This window comes from Pectinophora gossypiella, chromosome 14 (assembly GCF_024362695.1).
Source record: "Pectinophora gossypiella chromosome 14, ilPecGoss1.1, whole genome shotgun sequence".
Lineage (NCBI taxonomy): Eukaryota > Metazoa > Arthropoda > Insecta > Lepidoptera > Gelechiidae > Pectinophora > Pectinophora gossypiella.
This window is the reverse complement of record NC_065417.1, coordinates 9,453,053-9,473,022: the sequence shown is the minus strand read 5'-3', so window position 1 is coordinate 9,473,022 and position 19,970 is coordinate 9,453,053. Positions and strand designations below refer to the sequence as shown.

General features: G+C 40.4%; 1 protein-coding gene across 1 annotated transcript in view; it reads right to left on the bottom strand.

Annotated features, from left to right (window-relative positions):
* Window positions 1-9,140: 9,140 nt before the first annotated feature.
* LOC126372689 (uncharacterized protein K02A2.6-like) overlaps window positions 9,141-19,970 on the bottom strand; it is a 65,926-nt gene continuing 55,096 nt past the window's right edge. Inside the window, exon 2 of the mRNA XM_050018537.1 lies at window positions 9,141-9,760. Within this exon, the coding sequence (XP_049874494.1) occupies window positions 9,141-9,760 (620 nt within the window). The remainder of the gene's footprint in view (window positions 9,761-19,970) is intronic.

Here is a 19,970-nt window from a genome sequence, read left to right as displayed (position 1 = left end):
GAGTGGCATTTCTGTTTAAAAAATACATTCGACAGAAAGTTTCGACATTTGAACTTGAAGACGAATAAAAAGGTGGAAAGTCGATTCAATGTCGGTGTCTGAGGGGGTTGAAGATAAATACTCGAAGGGGTTGTATCGAGATAAACATGGGGTGCGCAATTTGTACCACCATCGACGTACAACCCTTTGACACTAGAGGGCTTCGGCGACAACTCAGCGTCCGGTCAAATCTGCCCGCTTTCCAATCCCATCGATTTGTTTAGGCTCGCGTAAGGAGTTTAATATGCGGATTTTGACAGCTCACAAGAGGGCGAGGATAAAAAATGTCCCTAGGAAATCTCTACGCAGATAGTATCTACTTAAATGGAAATGGCACGGGCAGATTAGAGCTGATATTACCATTGTGACTAACACCACAGCTTATAGTAATAGTACATAAAATAAATCGTCATAAGTTGTAAAAAAATATATAGTTATTTGAAATATTATAGGTACATAGGAGCCGGAGGTAGGTAGGAGCCGTGGTAGCCCAGTTGGTAGAACGCTTGCCTCTCATTTTAAGGTTGCAGATTCGAATCCAGCACAGGTCTAAACCAGTGATTGTCAAATTGGTTTTCGAATTCATATTTGGATCATAAATGATTAACACGTGCTCAGCGGTGAAGGAAAACAACGTGAGGAAACCCACATTCCCGAGAAATGCATTTTCGGAGGTATGTGACCTAACTTGTATGGCGCTGGTTTTCGCGGGTTGGAAAGTCAGACAGGCAATATTGCAATCGCTTCTGTAAAAACCGGACCTGTCTAATCTTCAGGTTATACCTAACCTAAAAGCGGACCCAGTGAAAAACGGGATAATGCTAGGGAGATGCTGATAATGATGAAATATAATTGGCAATGTCTATAGTAGTTTTAGCAATTTTATATATCTATTATAAGCGTGTGCAGTGTATTTAGGTATTCCGAAATAATAATAATAAAAAATATGTAGGATAGTCTACCTATCTGCTTACGGAAATGGTATAGGACACACTAAGCACAAAAGGCAATCAAAAATGTGTCGGCGAAGAAAACATACATAAACTCACGCTTGTAATCCCTAATAGGGTGGGCAGAGCCACGAATAATCAAAGACAACTTGTAGCCATTGTTGATATGAAGTCCTAAGATGGACACGAACCTTATGGTGATAAGGAGTCAGAGAGGACACAGTCCCTCTGTCGGATTTTACGACATGCTCAGGAAGACAAGCAGTTGGAACCTGTTGTATGTTTTTATTCACTCCTATTCCAGCATAAAAGCTCGACGACGAAAAATATTTAAATAATGTATAGGCATTATTTTGTAAATGTGATACTTATTTAAAGAGTCAGACAGTTTTGTTATCAAATATTATCAAGACAACCAGTTAGAAGAAAATGCTATCTTTTAGTTGATAACCCTATAAGTTAGTAGGTCAGAATAGTTCTGCCACTATTGAACTCTAGGTCAGATGTCGAATCTTCCACCTTACCTCTGGGGATGCAGGTCTATTTAAAAGGTCAATAATTGACTTCAAAAAAGGTCAATAAAAATCTTCACTTTCTCTAAAAGTTTACGTATTTACAGTTTATGACTAATATACTTGAAATGTGAATTATTTTATTACTTAATTAAATGCGATAAACTGTTGTTGTTAAAGAAAATCAATATTTTAATAATAAAAATTGTCGATACAGTCATAAATATCCATGCAATCATTTACTTACATTAGAATTTTTCCTTGCTATGAATTTCAAGCATGCAGCGTCGTATTAACAAAAATATAAATAAAGTGATAAAATAGTGTAGAGTCCAGAGAACCTACATTTTTCAAATGATTTCAGTATGTATTTAAGTATTAGGTTCAATAATTTTTACTTTTTAATTTCTTCAATTTTTAATTATTTACTTTACTTTTTGTTGTTTTTTCAATTGTTATTAATATTCTGTGTGTTAACAGTTGTAGTTGAATGGAATGTATTTGTTTATGTAAGTATTTTGTGTGTACTGTGTCGAAGAAATATTTTTATTATATACTATAACACGCAGGCGCCAAGTTGAAGTGGGATTGGGCAGGTCACGCCTGTCGGATGTCTGGGCTAAGATCACCACAGAATGGTCTTCGAATAGAAACAGACGCAGGCGTGGCAGACCTAGGCGGAGAGGGCGCGACGACTTGGATGCTTTCTTGGAAGGCTGTCTAAAGGAAGCACTGGAGAGAGAATCCTGGCAGAAATGAAGGGAGGCCTTTGCCCAGCAGTGGGACGGCGAGATAAGATAAGATAAGATAAGAAGAAGTCTATAGCATGGAAATTCTTGGGAGAATTCTTGTCGTTATCATCTAAATAAGCCAGACAAGTGGGCCAGACAAGTTTTTGGTGAACGTAGCCTGGAAAGCTCCTCAATAATTACATGACTTTAATGACGCCCATTAATCTCATGTAAACGATGATACATACATTTTTTCTTACCGGCGGCGATAACCGTTTAGCTAGACCCTCTGATGATTGTGATTGGTGTCAATTTGTCGTCGAACTCAAGAAAACATTTTATTATTTATTATTCACCATTATAATTCAAACCCGACAAAACCGACTTACTTACCTGGGGTTCTAAAAAGACATTGAAACAATTAATCTAAAAAGCGATATTGCAATTTGGCATTTGCACATATAAAATAAGTGCGCAAAGCCAACAAATGTCAAATAGCAATATTGCTTTTTAGGTGAAATGCGTCATAACATAACATAAACTGCCTATATACGTCCCACTGCTGGGCACAGGGAAATGCGTCAATGTGTCGTTATTAACCCCCGTGTGTTTCCCGCTACCGTGCCGCTGCCGCCGCCTCCTCAGCCGCCACTAATCCTCATTCAGCATGCGCAGTCAACAGAAGCAACTCATTAATCACCTCAACTTCCTCTCAGGACTCCACCTGACTTGTTTCTTTTAACTTTAAGCCGAGCCAACTTTGATGGACTTCGAGTTTTAAGTAAGTTGGATTGTAATATATCTTGCGAGGTATATTGTGTTCGTTCCCTCATTCTTTAGGGTAATACGTTTGATGTCGTGCTACATTATTTTTAGATTAAAATAAGATTTTCGTAGGATTGTTTTGTAGAATAGACTTTGCAATAGGTATATTATATACCTACATATAACTACTACGTACGTAAACGTCCTTTCTATGAGTAAATAAGAAATAAAATATATTGCAATAAATGTACAGGTTACACTCATAAGTATTGTATGAATATGCATGAAATAGATAATAGATAGTGTCTTCTAAGAGAGAGATAGAGTGTCTAGCTAAGCCACTAAAATTTGGTTTATCTGTGGATAATGCTCTATTGAAAGGCGCATTTTTTTCTTTGTAGAAATATATTTAAGTAATTAGTTTTGGTAAAGGAACTGTGTTTCACAGAATACTGGAGAAAACAAATTAACCCCATGATTTAAACATTATAATTTGTTAGCGAAATGATGATTCATTCGCAATTAAAAGTCATCCTTTGATTTATGAAACGAAATATTCCGCAAAAATCCCCGTCGGCACCAGTAATTCTATTAGGTAAGCGCCATTTCAATCTAACTCGGAATTAGTTCCACCTTATTGCCGACTTGAGAATTTTTATCACAGCTGAAGCAATCAGAGCGCCAATAATTTCCCTCATAATGACTTAGCGGTCGTAAAATTTGAGCATTGCGCCAAAATGGTGGCGCGTTAAAATTCCCTCCCCGTCGTTATAAGCGGAGTTATCGACGATCCAGCGATCAGCTAGTGATGGGAGGCTGGTGACGTCAGGATATTTGAATCACAAAAGGGGGATGCATTGGGACATATCGAGCTGGCTGCTTAGGTTTTGCTGTTTAGTTCATATCTAGCTGTAGATATTTCACATTTTAGGTAGCTTGAAGTGTTCCGACAACTTCACATGCGACTTTGGGACCTGTTACTTGTATAGTTTCGTTACATAAAATAAAGTTCAAAAAATACAAAAGTAAGTAAGTAGGTAACAGTAACATAAGTTGCTAAATACTGAGTGGAACATTATTATACTGACCTCGGTCTAAGAAAAAGCTCGGTGAAGCGTGGGTACTTAATTCATCTTGAGATGGATGTTCTGACTAAGTACCTTAATAATATTTAAAAAAATATATGGAATTTAGTCGTGAGCTTAAGTGACTTTACTTATATAAGTAAGGAGCCCATAACCCATTAACGTAATATTAGATCCTAAATAGAAACGCGCTCAACACAAGAATATCGAACAATTCAAATGACTTATTCTTATGCATCATTTTTACCCACCCACCCCTAATCGGGACAATCGGCATTTCCATCTCAATCGGCCGGGTCCCGTTAGTTTTCTTTTTTAAATCGCGCGTTAAGGATTTGGCGTGAATGCGTGAAGGGTTGCCACCCCGGGGGGGGACCCCCTCCCCCACCATATGTCCTCCTGGAGACACTCGCGATTTAGAGCCTCCGAAGCAATTCGCCCTTAATAAATAGCTGAGTTAGCAACGTCTTCTAATAACATTTCGATGCCCTTTTGTTTTATTAGGGCAGCATCTTTTGTGTGGAGTAACGGATTTCGGAAGGAATTGGTGTGGAGTCGTGCTTATGCTAAACAATTGTTCATTTTATTGTTTTTAATAGGAGAGCATATTTTTGTAGGTTGGAAAGTAGGGTTATCGCGTGGATTGTAGAGTTACTAAAACGACATTACCAGTCTGTATGTTATCTTACCACAATAGGTATTCGACACACAACATAAGTGTATCACTAATATTGTTTTGTGTGGGTACCTATGTGTATTAAAATTATACAATCGTCTCATCCCAATAAATTATCGTATATATCGTATCGTATATAATGTGAACGCAGGTTAACCAAACTAGTCTTACTTTCTTTGTTTGATGCTCTGTCGCGGAGCCACCACCTCCAATTCAGGTGAAAACGATATAGATTACTGTACGTACCATGTACATAGTGTACGTGAAAAGATTTTATGTGTACGTGCTATAATTAGAAAGAAAACATACTTTTTTATGTCCCAGAATTTGATTCATAATATTATTTACCAGTATACTCATTATCCTAAGAAATCCTGAAAAGAATTGACGATGTGTCCTCATTTGGAGCATTAGATTTAGACTTTGGAGAGTACCCATTCTAGTCTTAGGCACACTCATCTAGTAAATAATTAAAAAAAACTGTAATGATTTTTTATATCATAATTCTAAGACCATGATAGGTTACATATTAAAACTCATTTTCTTCAAAGAGAATATGAACGTGCCGTATTCTGTGGTCTTTGCCTACCCCAAATAAACGTGATCTCATGTACGTATTTGCAGAATATGAACCTAAATACAAATCAGGAGAGAAGTTCTTCTTAACGTTTTTTTAAAGGTTTATTTTCCCTTATTGGCTTCCGTTTATTATGAGTCTGACTGTTATCTCGCGATTTTTACTATAGGGCTTCTACTTGGTATGTTTGTCAAAGTTCTTAATACTTACCAATTCAGTCTCTTTTATGTAGTTTGCGTCTGTACCATCTTTAATATTTCTAACACTAAATCCTTAGAAAAGATGGTAATAATGTTATACCTACTATAAATTGTCAAAGTCTTGATTCTTTAATAAAATATTAAAAATGCAATGTCTTTGTTCCTCACACACACAGCTTCTCAGTGCAACTATGGCTCATATAAGTATGTAAAATAATGCGGCCGATATATCCTTAGCCTCTTGTGGGAGGAACGGGGTGTGTGGAGCCACCCCAAGACTTATTCCGATATAATCAATAACTTAGTGAGATCCCCTTTGCATCCGCTCGTGTGACAGTTCCTCCAACCGAACGAGCTAAGGGTTGTTTTTTATTTTTTTATTCCACTTTCTTCTGTTCAAACAGACACTGATTAGAGACGTGCACAGGGGCTTTTGAAGTTGACGTTGTTTCACGACTGGTTAGCCCCTGACGTCATTTTCTATTCCGTAATAAGTGTTTGGCCCTTTGATTTTTGCTTTTCTACATAAATGTAGGTAAATGTTAGTATTGTCTGCGCTGCGTATGTCAATCTCGTGCGATGTCTGTTCCCATTTTCTGACGAGACGGAACGCTGATTACTTTGCTTATTTTATCAGCCTGATTTTAAATATAATTATGCTCGTCCTAATAAAATAAATTTATTTCAGTTGACTGCATGAAGAAATAAAGAAGATATATATAAGTAAGTACATCTCAGTATTCAAATAAGTGTCATTCAACGTTAATATAAAGTAATATGTAATCAGTGAGGCTTGATGCTCACATTCAATTAAAATTCTTTCATACCTATAGCTAGAAAAACTGTGATGCAAGAAACACCTTAAATTATTTTATTTCTTTAATTAATATTTGGCAAATATATGTGGACTTCGTTCCTTATTTACTCATAATACCAACCTGTTTTATATTCATTCCATTTTTTCTTTATGGAGGTTCCTAGCATAAAAATATTTTACTTTCAAAATATAATATATTAAAGTTATTGTTATTAATTTAATATTATATGACAAGACAGCTTATTAAGCTTTTTACTTTAGTATTCTTGTACTGTTTTTATTAATTGTATGTATGTTGTTGCAATGCAGGGATTTATAAGCTATAAGGAGAGGAATAAAATGAAACTCCAGTCTCTGATAAACTAACTTTGAGTTTATTTTTACCATTTACACTTGACAATGCATTCGAAATCTGTTGTGGCTACGGTGTTCGTAGCGCGTAGCTCGCGCGTAGAGGCTGCTACGTCACGACATGTGCTACGAACGAAACTATTTCAACACAGGCTAGGCGTAAGTACAGGAATTGACAAAAGATATACCTCTCTATAGAAATTATCATAAAATAAATATCTGCGTACTTAAAACTAAATAAGTAATCTAACTTAAAATATCAAATATTACAAGTCAGTTTTGATCATCTGCGAACTCTAACAAAGTCTATTGTTTGTGATATTAAATTTCATGATTAACAACATTTCTCATCATAGTTTAAAATAGTAGGAACGGTACATTTCGCTAGTAAGAATTTTAAAATAATTTTTAGTATTACAGTATTAGGAACTATCATAGACAAGTGTGCTACCTTTTACGACCGTAAACTTATACGTGTAACATTACCTAGAGGATTATGAGAGTCTAGACACATAAATGTTTCAAGGACAACAAAATGACAATAATATAAAGATACGCTGAGACTTAGAACTGATAGTGTACTAATAAACAAACAACATGCCCGTGGCGGCACCTCTAAGTAGCAGATACAACAGACTAATCCGAATTAATCTTAAATATTAAAATTTGTATTCGGAAAGTATAGTGAAACTCTAGATGCGATAATATTGAAATATACATAGGAACCATGATTCATTCCGCGGCGCTGCACCGCGGAGACACAACATCGCACTACCGACATGTCCACCTACACTAACTCAAACTTACACATACTCCGGACTCCGGACAGACCGACACACAGACAGGGTGGAGCTCGAACACAATCAACAAACTAGGCTAAACACTAAAACAAAATAATCATGTTGTAAACGCGCGCCTTCGCGTCCTAACTCTGCTTGAGCGCGCCGCGCCTCGCGCTGGCTGGGGCGCGTGTGTAGCGCTCACGGCGAGTCCATATCAATCTCTCATCCATCAACCGCCGATGACATTTTATTGGAGAGCTACTACGCTTCCTGCTAAAATATTTCTCGATATCGCGTGTCGAATAAAATTTTGATCAATAAAACGTTGATGTAACCCCAGACGCCTCGGGAGAGCAGTAAACCGATCCGGAGACGCATCGCGCTCAAGCATCGCCCCATTGCACGATATACTTATATAACAAGGACCGGCAACCGGTGGAATAAAACATTGCACTTTACCAAAAACAAACTCAATGTTGTAGTAGGATTCACTCGTAGATAAAATATTGTATTAAAACTCCGCTAGATAAAATGTAAATATGTAAAATATTTTTAAATAACGTGATCTGTGCCATCGAAAATATAAGGGACTCCACGCACACAGTAAAGTGATGAATATACATGCGAGAGGGGCCTCGCCCCGGGGCGCGCCCCGCCGGGCATGTACCTCCATGCCTTTGGACTCACTTACGCCACTACTAATAATCATTACAATATCAATAAAAATTCAAGAATCACACTTAGTTCCAAAATAAACTCACTTGTTTGCGAGGTAGGCTGAGCGCTGGCGCGCAGCCCGAGTTTCGAGTTCGTTCGTTTTGGAAAAGTTTGCTACGATAATAATTATTATAATTAACTGTTACCAATAAGCCTACGCGGTGCGTCGCGAGCGCGCGGGCGGGGCGGGCGCGAGTGGCGAGTGTGTCCCGCGCCGCTAGTCGGGCGTGCGGCCGCAGCGTGCAGCCGCGGCGTGCAGCGCGGCGGCGGGACCGCGCGAGGCGGGCGGCCCGCGCCAACACGACGACCGCTCTACTGCCTAACATACCACCTAACTTCGCTTCATGTTTAAAAAAATCATATACGTATATCACTATATATATCTTCATACATTTACGATGCATCAGGAACTTCTTACGAGAACGTATCTATGCCTAAAATTAGAACGATTATATGTATGTATTACATAGCTTTAAACAATTAAATCGTAATTATCAATATCGATAATATTATATGCATAAAGATAGGAACTTGCTTTCCTGGGAGATGATGGTAGGGTTGTGTGCGCGGACGCAGCGCGGCCTCGCGACCGCAGCGATAAACGTATATAATAAAACCTGTCTAACGTATGATATGAAGTGCGGGCGAGCCGCGCGACGCCGCGGGCCGCCGCGCGTCCCAGAGCACGCGGCGGCGGGGCCGGCCGGCAGGAACTGGCCCGGGCACGGGCCGCGTACAACACGGACAACAACGGCCGGCTCCCGATTAACCTATACTTATCGACTACAAGCTTTAAATGTATAACTAGGAAAGTGCCGCTTTCGCGGCGACATTCATTAACGAAAAGAAGCGTTAAGAGCTAATAGTGAACTGTTGCGTTGTCGGACAACGGGGAGAGCGTGGGGCTCTAGTATAGTAACTATACATTTCGTGTAGGATTAGTGTCCGGCGCTGGCGAGCGGCAGTTCGCCGGGCGGCGGGAAGCGAGGACCGGGCGCGGGCGCGCAGAAGTTGGCATTGGGGTCCTTCGGGGCCGCGGACTCCTGTGCCGCGCGTGCCGCCAGCAGCGTGATCTGGTTGACGACGTCCTCCATCTCGTGCGTGAGCGGCTCGGGGTTGACGGGCGTGGGCGGCGGCGGCGCGGCACGGCGCGCGTGCGTCTCTGTGTCTGCGTGCCGCCGAAACTCGGCCGCGCCACGGAACCGCTCGCCGGGGCACGTGCGACACTCGAGCGCCGGCTGCACCACGCGGATCACGCCGCGTGCGGCCTCGCGGCCTGCATAGCAGGAGCGCGCCTGGTGGGCTTGCAGCGGTGCCGGCGATGGGAAGGCCACCTTGCAGTGCTTGCAGACGTAGCAGAGGTCGAAGTCGAGCTCGCGCGAGCCCGCGGGCGGCTCGGTGGCGGGCGGCGGCAGGCGCAGCGTGGACGCGCCCGGGTCCGCCGCGATATGGCGGATCTGCTCCAGTGTAGTCGCGGGCAACTGCAGGACGCTCGCGCCATTCCCGGTCTCCACGATCAAGCCTTGCGGTTGTGACTGGAGCGGGGTTGGGTTACCACCTGAAACAATGAAACGGCACATATTAATTACTGTCGAAGAAAACCTTTAAAATCGATATAATGTCTTAACTCTAAACTAACTGATATCTTGCACCTTTAATTCAACTAAATGCTGCAACTGAAACTAGACACTGTAAGTGTGAAAAGTACGGGACCGAGTCTAGTCGAGGTGTCGACTCGACGCGCCTGCAAAGGGGTTAATCCACTTACGTCGAGGGTCAGACCACAGCCGTGAACTGACCTTTCTGCGATTGTTGTTTACATGTTTCTTTCAACTGTGATCCAACAATCGTAAGAATTGAGGGATAAAAGCCATGTTTATTTATTCTTTGAAATGTTCTGCGCGTTTTAAAAATAGGTTTTTTACAACTTCCTTTCTTTAAAAATAACTTATGCGGTAGTAGAATACAGGAATGTTTCAGGCCATAATTCTGAGTTGATATCAAGTGGAATTTTCCATCGCACAAGTAATATAGAATTGAAAATAATTTAAAACGACACAAAAATATATGAATTTTAGAACGGAAAATTCCACTTGATACCTATTTATTCTGAAACATCCCCCTTAGTATTTGTTAAGATGTCACTAACACCCTGTATATATCGACGTTCTATAGGAACTGTGATAGAAAATTGATAGGTAAAACACTGGATTTCAGTATAAATCTACTAATAAAATACCATTCCAACCGCTCATTAATACAAACGATCAGACTTTCAGCTTGTAAAGGACGTGGACAAAAAGGACTAATCAGATTCAATCGCGGCAATTCCCAATTTGGTCTTCCATTGTTTGAGGATAGGTTAGCACCAGATAAGCCCTGGACGCGATTGTACATGCGTGATGCGTTTCTAACAAGCCCCGCAGTCTGTAATTGATTCGGTTGGTTTATACAGATTATATTCACGAATGCATAATACATGCGTTCCGAGGCGAGTTTTAAAACGTAGGCGAGGTGCGTACGAAAATAACGACTTCTTCTATCGTGTGGGTTGTGAGGTGAATTCCCAACCTCATCAATCCTGGTGTCAGGGTTGTTATTGAGCTGCCAAAGGCCCCTGACATGGCTCATGTAACAACTACTTACTTACGTCAGTAAGTAGTAACTGGGACCAACAGCTTAAAGTGCCTTCCGAAGCACAGATTATCTTACTTTTTGGACAATCAGGTGATCAGCCTGTAATGTTCTAACCAAACTAGGGATCAGAAAGTGATTTTTGTGATATGTGCCCACCGGGATTCGAACCCGGGACCTCCAACGCTCAACCACTGGACCACGGAGGCCGTTTAAAATAACGACGATATGTACTGACTTGTAGGAACGGATTAAACTCGCTCACTTTACATTATTGGCAAAAAAGTAGCATTGTAAATCTGAGATTACGTATCGCGGACGACTGGTTTACTTGTGACTTAGTACATTTTATTTGCACTCGTATTTATATCATCTCAATTTATTTAATAAGCCATATTTTTTTCATGTGATGACAGAAAGCAATAATACCATAAATGTCTCGATGATGTCGTGAGGTGGTTATTCTTATATATTTTCATCTTAGCATGCAATATAACACTAAAATAATATACTTGGCGGCAAGTAAGTAGATGAACCTCAATTTAGTGTGTTTAATGTGTGTGTGTGTGTCATTTTTTACGACCCATGTATCCTTTATTTAGCATATCCATTGTATTATATTTAGTTGTATTATAATTGTATATACAGCTAAATTCATAGAAACTTCAAAATAATCTACTTAATCACACAATCAACGTGTTTAAAATAAAAAGAAGTCTATTATTTATACCATTATTTATTTATTTATTTTATATTATTATAAATTGAAATGAAAATTTATTGAAATAAATCCAATAACGTTTTGAAGATACTTATTAAGAGTTATTAAAGTTTTTTGTGATGCATACTTTTTATATTCATGAATACGTCGATCTATGTAGGTAGGTACTTTTTTCTTCGTTGCATATTTTGTTTACTAGACATTGCATTAGATAAACAATCTTATTCAAAATTCAACAAGTTTCTACCTAGGGATAGGAACTCCGAAACAAGCTACAGATTTGTATTCTGACTTGTTGCATATCGACTTCTATACAGTATAATGGGCGTGAGTTTATGTACATACATGTAGCATTAGTCAGTTTATAATTGAATCTAGGTACTCCATACGACGTAGATAGGTGCCCTAACGAGGTCTAACCTTCAAGCCTTGAGCCAAATACACTTGAAATGTCATTCATGCTAATGATCCCCTTACACGGTCGAAAGTCGACCATGTCTGGGGCATTAAATGAGTATTATACATATAACATGGCGAATCGAAGTATTTAGAACACGCAGAAAATGGTTTATAGCCGAATCTTTACTCGTCTCTTTGTAGAGGAAAATAGACGGCGAAGTGCGTTATAGTAAATTTTACTTTTATATATTCAAAAGAACATTTTATTACTGATAGTACAGTACACAATGAAGATTATAATGAAATAGTCAACAGTGCTATTTATCTAGAATAAAAGAAAATACAAACACTTTAAATCATGAGAGAACTACCTTCCTGAAAGCGCGAAATCACGCCACTATTATAATTGCAAATCCCAAACTGCGCTATTTATCAACCGGCTCACAAAGCGCACGCCATGCGCCAATGTGACGTTAATTCGCAACCCTTTCTGCCAATTAGTTTCAAACAGCACCACTATTGTGCCGCTAAGCCGACCACACATCGCACCAACAGATTTTGTATCTGACCTACAATTTCAGACTCTACCTTCTCCCCTTAAGGTGTGGAACAGAAGCTAGCGCGCAAAGCAACTTAGACCGGTGGTCAGGTTTAAGTCAAAAGGCTTCTTAATCCGGACTTGTAGGTCGTTACGCGTTATTATAACGCGGCGCACTCGGCTATTTCTTCGCTCATTTACATCTCATTAAGGATGCTATTATTGGAATAGAGGACGCATTATGCGGCCTTTCTTCGCAGTTCTTAACAAACTCAAGGTTTTTTATTGTCTTTGTTGTCTCGATTTGGGTGTGTTTTCAGTGTTTTGCGCTTACGAGCGACTTGGTTGTCTTATAAGTACGATTCAATAAGACGGAATAGCAAGTTTACGCAGGTATTGTTTGTCAGTATAATTATTAATTAATAAAACGTTTTCTTTTTAAATACTTACGTCACGAATGTCACGGAACGCAATCTTAGTTATTTCTCTCTTTGATTGTAGGTGGTGTAAACGTGTAAACACGTGTGACATGACGTTATGAGATCTATAAATAAACATTTCCGCAAAGTTTCCTTAGCAACTGTATGCTCGTAAATAGCTAAGTAGGTATATCTATTAAAATTTAGAAGTAAATGGTAGGTAGGTAGACATCTATTGAGGAGTAGTAAAAATGTTTCTCTCGTTATAAACGATAATTCTGAAATAGTACAAATATTTTAAGAAGATACTTCACCTTTCCTATTCGTCATAAAACACGTTTCGAAGAATATACAAGTAAATAGTCTGAGTTAGTAATCTGACAGTGGTATCATCAAATTGCTCTGCATTTGTCATCAGGTCTGTTCGAGTCAGGGGACGTTTATTAGCGACATCAGTCGCCCTATTGGGAGTGGACTAAGGGGGAGATGGACTGATACTAGTCAGTCACCGTGATGGATGGTAATTAAAGCAGAACGCGACCAGCTGGGAAGCTGACCTTGTTGTAACCTACGCACGCCTGTCTAGTGTCCGGGGTTATCTGTGCCGCTGTCTACATGCGACATTTTTGTCTTTTGCACGCATTTAGAACGAACGGCGGTATCTACATGTATATTGGTCAAATATAATTAATCTTACTCCATTATATCGATTACACAGGATACCAAAACATAGGTATAGATAAGATAGGCGTCATAGTATATGAAGACAGGAATAGTATTGAAAAGTAATTTATGTCAATTCCATACGGAATAGTCTAGTGTAAAAGTACTTTAGTTTTTGGCAATGGTCCACTAATATTATTTTATAGAGACAATAAATATAATTATTCCAAACAATAAATGCTAATAATGGTTTGCTCGTAAAAGTAAAGAGAATTGTTTGTTCTTCATCATTCAGAGCGGCATAAAAATATTCAAAATCTTTAATATCTGCTTGTGACTCTAGTCGCAAGACATTATAAGAATACCAACTAGCAGTTACTTCTTTAGTAATATGAATCTCAGTCATATATCATAATATATATAAGACTTAATTTTGTAAAAGAGAAACATTGAAAGCTAGATACTTTTAAGGACATCTCAGCATTAATTGGGTATTTCCCATAATGGGAAATGATCAGACGGGCGTATTCCACAAGCGTTCGAAGACGTAGATGCACTGGCGAGACATGTTTGGATAAACTCGAGACCACCCCATCAATGTCGCAATTAGACTAACGGACTCACGTCGACTGGACATTTCGTTAGCGGTCAGAATAGGGACCCTGAGTGATTGAGGTATTGGGCACTCAGTACGTACTGTTCGAAGTTATATGTACTGATAGGTTAGGATAGGTTTTTGGAATTTTATGTCAATTTATGTAGAGTCAAGCAGTCTATGCCGGGCGTGCCCGTTCGTTGCACAGTCATGAGCAATATCATGTATCCACTTTAGAATACTGTCCCATTATAATATTTGACATTTAATGAGACTTACGGTTTAATTTGTCAAAAAAGTTAATGTGATATGGTTTCAAAGTGTACTATACATATTAGTATTCGTGACCGTACATATTGTCGGGACAAACCCTTTCGGGGTTTAATGACTTTAAGTTAGTAATTATGTTGCAATATTTTGTAACAAATGTAAAGGTTTTAATTTGGGGGAGTTTTACTGATATTTTTTTAGCTAATGACAGGTACAAGGTAGGTCCTTGTCTTCAACCCCTAAACTTTCTTTCACTTTCTTTAGCCAGTCTCAAGCAGTTGATATTTACATGACCGGTCGCCTCTGAAGGATGCCCCGTAATATTTGCACATTACTTTTTATACATGCGTAGCACAAGCCTAGCTACGAATATGAAGGTCCCTAGATCCCTAGTTTGGTTAGGACATTACAGGCTGATCACATGATTGTCCAAAAAGTAAAAAGATCCGTGCTTCGGAAGGCACGTTAAGCGGTTGGTCCCGGTTATTACTTACTGATGTAAGTACGTACATGAGTCATGTCAGGGGCCATGGCGGCTCAGTAATAACCCTGACACCAAGGTTGATGGGGTTGGTAATTCACCTCACTATCCGCATGATAGAAGAAGAATATGAAGGTGCACACATTGCATGCATGTGCCCCGCACGTCTCGCAATGTTGGTATCCGGCTTTAGAAATGTAAGCTCAGAAACCCTAGGTGTCATACCTCCTACTACCTATCCTTGTAAATACATGATCCGCTTTGTATACGTTTACTTACCCGATAATCTAATTACTGACGCCTCGTTCTCAACGCTACACGGGTTTTCTATGTAATTATCATATAATAATTTCTTGCGCACTGGTTGTTTTGTTTCAGTTCTGGTGAGTTGGGGATTGTATTTTTCTCTTGCCTGTATTTTTGTGTCCAAATAAATTGACAAATATGTACAGACGCAATGTAACAAAGACGCCCAACCAACCGGGAAATAAAGGGAAACTCCGCAGGATTCTTATTGAAACAAACAGCCCTAATGCAGTTTAACAAATGAAGTGTCTCGCAATCTACGACGATAATCTCCTACGAGAGGACGTCGAGTGACGAAGACAGGCTCCATCAATCAGGGAGCAGTTGCAACATCCACCATTGAACACACACGAAAAAATACATAAGTAACAAAATACTACAGTGCATTAAAAACCATGGAACGTTAAACATATTGAGGTACCTTTACCAACGAGAAAATGCAGAAAACCCATTTCAGTTTGGAAGCAATTCTAACGGCCATTAACCAATAATTTCATCGAATTTTATATCCATCATGTTACCGCGCGAGTGCTCCATCCGCTCCCCGCGGAAATCTCGCCGCAGTCAAATATTTAATTACTTCAGCTCTCGAACGTTTATAAACCCAGGCGGGAGTGCTATCATAAAACGCGCTAATGCCTTATAATTAAAATATTCTCAACAAGCCGTGGCGTAATGGCACCTCCGGCGACCGTCTCCTCCGACGGAAAAAAACGCATAAAAAATTACATTCACCCCAGAGGACTCACCCCTTGTGTTGGGAAAATCGATTAAAAAGAGGAGTCGCGGGGTGAAGTGGCGCGGGCGACGGGAGGCGGGGAGTTTAATATGTACGAAAAAATGCACGACGCCGCGGGAGCGAGGGAGACCCAAGGAGCGGCCGAGCTGCCTTCAATTTTTATAATTACGTTCATACGTGAGCTCACAGAGCCAGCAGCAGCGTACCTCCCGCGCTCCCGCTCTCTGACGCCCGATTACTTATTTAAAATAGTTTCCTCCTCGCCCTCCGCTATGCTCGCCTCTCACTCACGATTACTTTTTAATTTTTAAACAACGTTATGAGGGAAAATGATTTTGAACCGGCCAACAGCTTTGAATCACTGCCCTCGCGCTACGTCCTACGTTATGTGATCCCTGAGAGTTTTTAACAACGGCCCAACACTTCGAGAATAAGTCGTATTATAACTTTTTCGTTTCAACGACAAAATCAATTTCCATCAGTGAGTGAGCTCCAAACTTTTCCACACACACAGCAATCAAGGAAAGAAGGAGGCAATAAGAACGGGATAACCGACTGGAGGACGTTATCTCAGGAGACGGTTTGCAAATGAGCGGGCGCGCACACACGCCGCCACACACTCACACACACGCTAATCTCGCGTCCACACGCTCTACATACGTGCGTACGTACATTTTATAAATAGATATCGTTTTTTTATCCGGGTACAAGAATGGGGGGTTGCCACCCGCGGGAGGGGACCCCTGCGGGGGACGTGTTGGATTTCAGATTGCTACGAACTGCAAAAATGAGGGATGAAAGAAATATAGCTTAAAACGCAGATATTTCCCGGCGTCTTAAGGAGGGGCGGGCGGGGAGTGTGTGGAACAAAGTAGAGTGGCGATATTGAACCAAAATGAAATGGTAAACGAACCGTGCGCGTCCGATCTAATGCGAATTTATAATTTGGACATTGCCCCGGACGGCGCACTCTTTGAACTTGGCAGGGGAGGGTTACGAAGGTGAATTCACAAAGAGTGCGGATGTGATTTATAAATAGGGGAGCAGCGGTGGCTGACCATTCATTTTTGTTAGAGGTTTTTTCCATTAAGGAGGTAGTTAATAAGAGCATGGAGCGTTGGTTTGGCACAATGAGTTGTGTTTAGGCGTATCCTCATTGCAGGTTAACGCGTGTGTCCGCCGACCTAATTGTCGACGCGCCGCCGCTAATCGGGATATGCGCCATGCGATAATTGCGGCAGATTGCTGCCACACTCAGGCGAACAATGCGCGCAGAATCGACAAACCTATGAAAACATATGAATCAGACATGTACAGCCCCAAATTCAACTCAATCTTTGATTGCACCATGTCGAACCAGTGACAACGCTCTAAGCACTTGAAATCCTAAATTAAGATACCTAATTGAAGACAATGTGAAATAGTATGAAGTAACCGTCGCGTCTGTCCTTGGCATGTTCATTGAGTTTATTACAGCAGTTAAGTGCTACAATTGCAAGTCTTGCTAATTCGCTAATGAGCTATGTAGGTGTAGCGCGGGCGAAATAAGCGCTTAAGACGCGCCTGACACACATTAGTACGCGGATATAAGTTTACAGTCAGCAGTAGTCAGCGCAGTGACGTAACCACTCCGGCAGACGTTTAATAGACTTACTGAACGTACGCGACGTGACGCTGTCTCAACAGAAACAAAACTGCGCCCTGTAAGCGGGAAAGTGAAAATTGCGTACGTGAACTGGAAGAAAAAATATTAAAAATTAATCAAGCGGGGCGCGGGCGGGGAACACATGTGTCGACAAAAAACCGTCCCCCTCTCCGGCACGTGCGAAGAGCCGTTAAGGCCCTGTTCCGGAGCCGAGTTAAAAGTTCCTTCGGACAAACAGAGGATTTGTCACAATTACGGCGGGGCAGCGCGTCCCTACTTGATTAAAACCTAAATCACGTGACGTGTTTACAGCTTCGCCGGAGGTGTTTTCAATTTGCCGACTTCTAGAGTCGCCATTGGCGTTCCGGACACGTCCCGACGCACCTATCTGGGGGCCGGCGTTTTGAATTTGTTGCGAATTAAATTATTGACGATCTAATCGGCGTCCGATCTCGCCCGCCTCCCGTCGACACCACTGTAGCGCCCACGCCGACCGTCACGTCCAATAGTTAATTATTTTTAAATGTCGCGCCCGAAATTCGTAGTTGATTGCGACGCCTCCGTGTTTCGCTACGGTAACGTTTCAGTCGTAAAAAGCGACGTGAAAAGAGGAGATTAAGATTTGAATTAATCGGGAGATTAAACATAATGAAAGAAAATCTCATTACGACCCGTATAATGGCGGTGAGAAATATCGCCGACGAACGGAAAGAAAAAACTCGGGGCATAAAAGAAAAGGCGGGCGCGAAGAAAATTAAAAGCTCGAACGAAATTAAAAAATGTTAAAAAAATGTAATCGACGCCGAGGCGCTATTACGGGGGAAATGCAAACAGGGCGCGGGTCGGGCGGGGGGAGACGTTGGCACTTCCAGCTAAAAGTTCTCAATTAAAGACGGATGCGGGAGTCTCGTGGTAATTACATTTTTCTCATCTCCTTAAATCAGGCCGCTGACACTCGGCTTGTTTAATTTGTAACCGAGACTTGTTAGCTTCCGACTTCTTTTAATTCAATTCTCTCGTCTTCTGTGTAATTTCTGACGAGATCCTGATTGATATTAAATTACTAATCTCGACTCGGGTGATATCATTATTTTCCGCTTCGCTTTTCAGCAGTGTAAGCTCAGGTGGAAACATTATGCTGTCTTTTGTATTTCCGAGATCGCAGATCGAAAATTACCCATAAGGGTTTCGATATTAAAATATGAGAAGATCATTACTGTTAACTGCAACCTTTACAAAGAACTATAATATATACCTATACACATTCTATGGCTGCATTTCTAAAGTATCAAGAAGACAGGACTAAAGAGGTTAGTTTTAGCTAGTCTAATGAAACCGGGTCACCTACAGACAAGTGCTCCTATTAAGGACATTAGATAATGAGCGTCAATGCGGATTCCGGAACCGTCAACGAGTGTTCGTCGCGTGTCTACCGCATCCTGGACAATAATTACTTAGTCTATTTCAAGAATTAAGTGGTTATCTTCAGGTACATGAGTAAAGGAAATGTTCCGGCCCGGTGAGTGAATGCCATCCGAGACAGGTCTACATAATTCACATTATAAAAAATAAATGTACATGTCAACAGGTGATACTGTCATGAGAAACCTGCCTATATATATATACTTCTCATCAAATAATCGATAAAAAAACATGTACCTATTTAAATTATTTACCCAAAAGACAACAAGTTTACTACTTAACTTATCATTAAAAGACACAGATCATTATAAAAAAATAGTATGTTTTAAAAACCGCAGCACCGACAAAACTTTCCTACAAAACAAAAGACTGTTTTCCGCTCCCACGGCTTTGCACAAAAAAGTTGGCGCAAAGGTCAATCACAGAGCAACGCCGACCCTTCCAGACAGGCGGTTTAAGCCAGTTTAAGCCAGTCTGAGGCGGTTTGAACTGGAAACGAGTAATTAATTCCGGCTCCTCTCGTAATTAAACATCTCGGCTTGTAATTACCGAGGCTCAAGTTGTCGGCGTCGGAAGTTGTCGGCCGCTGTCGGGCTAAGTGGCCAGTTTGGTTAAGGGGACGATGGGTTTGGGGTACTGAGAGGTTGTCTTGGATAATTCTTGTAGATTAGTGTATTTGGATTTTATTGCTTGGCTACGAAATATAGTTCCTAACCTAACCTAATATAAAAAAAAAATAACAAAATCAGTTTTTTTTAAAAAGCATGTTATATTTAATATACTTACTTAATCCAATCCGTTCAAAAAGAATTAAAAATATAAATAGGGAATGTATTCAATTGATGAACTACTTATTATTTAACCTTTCAATAACATCAATCTAGTTATCTATTCTATATTCTCAATCATAAAATAAAAACACGGTTATGTCAATAA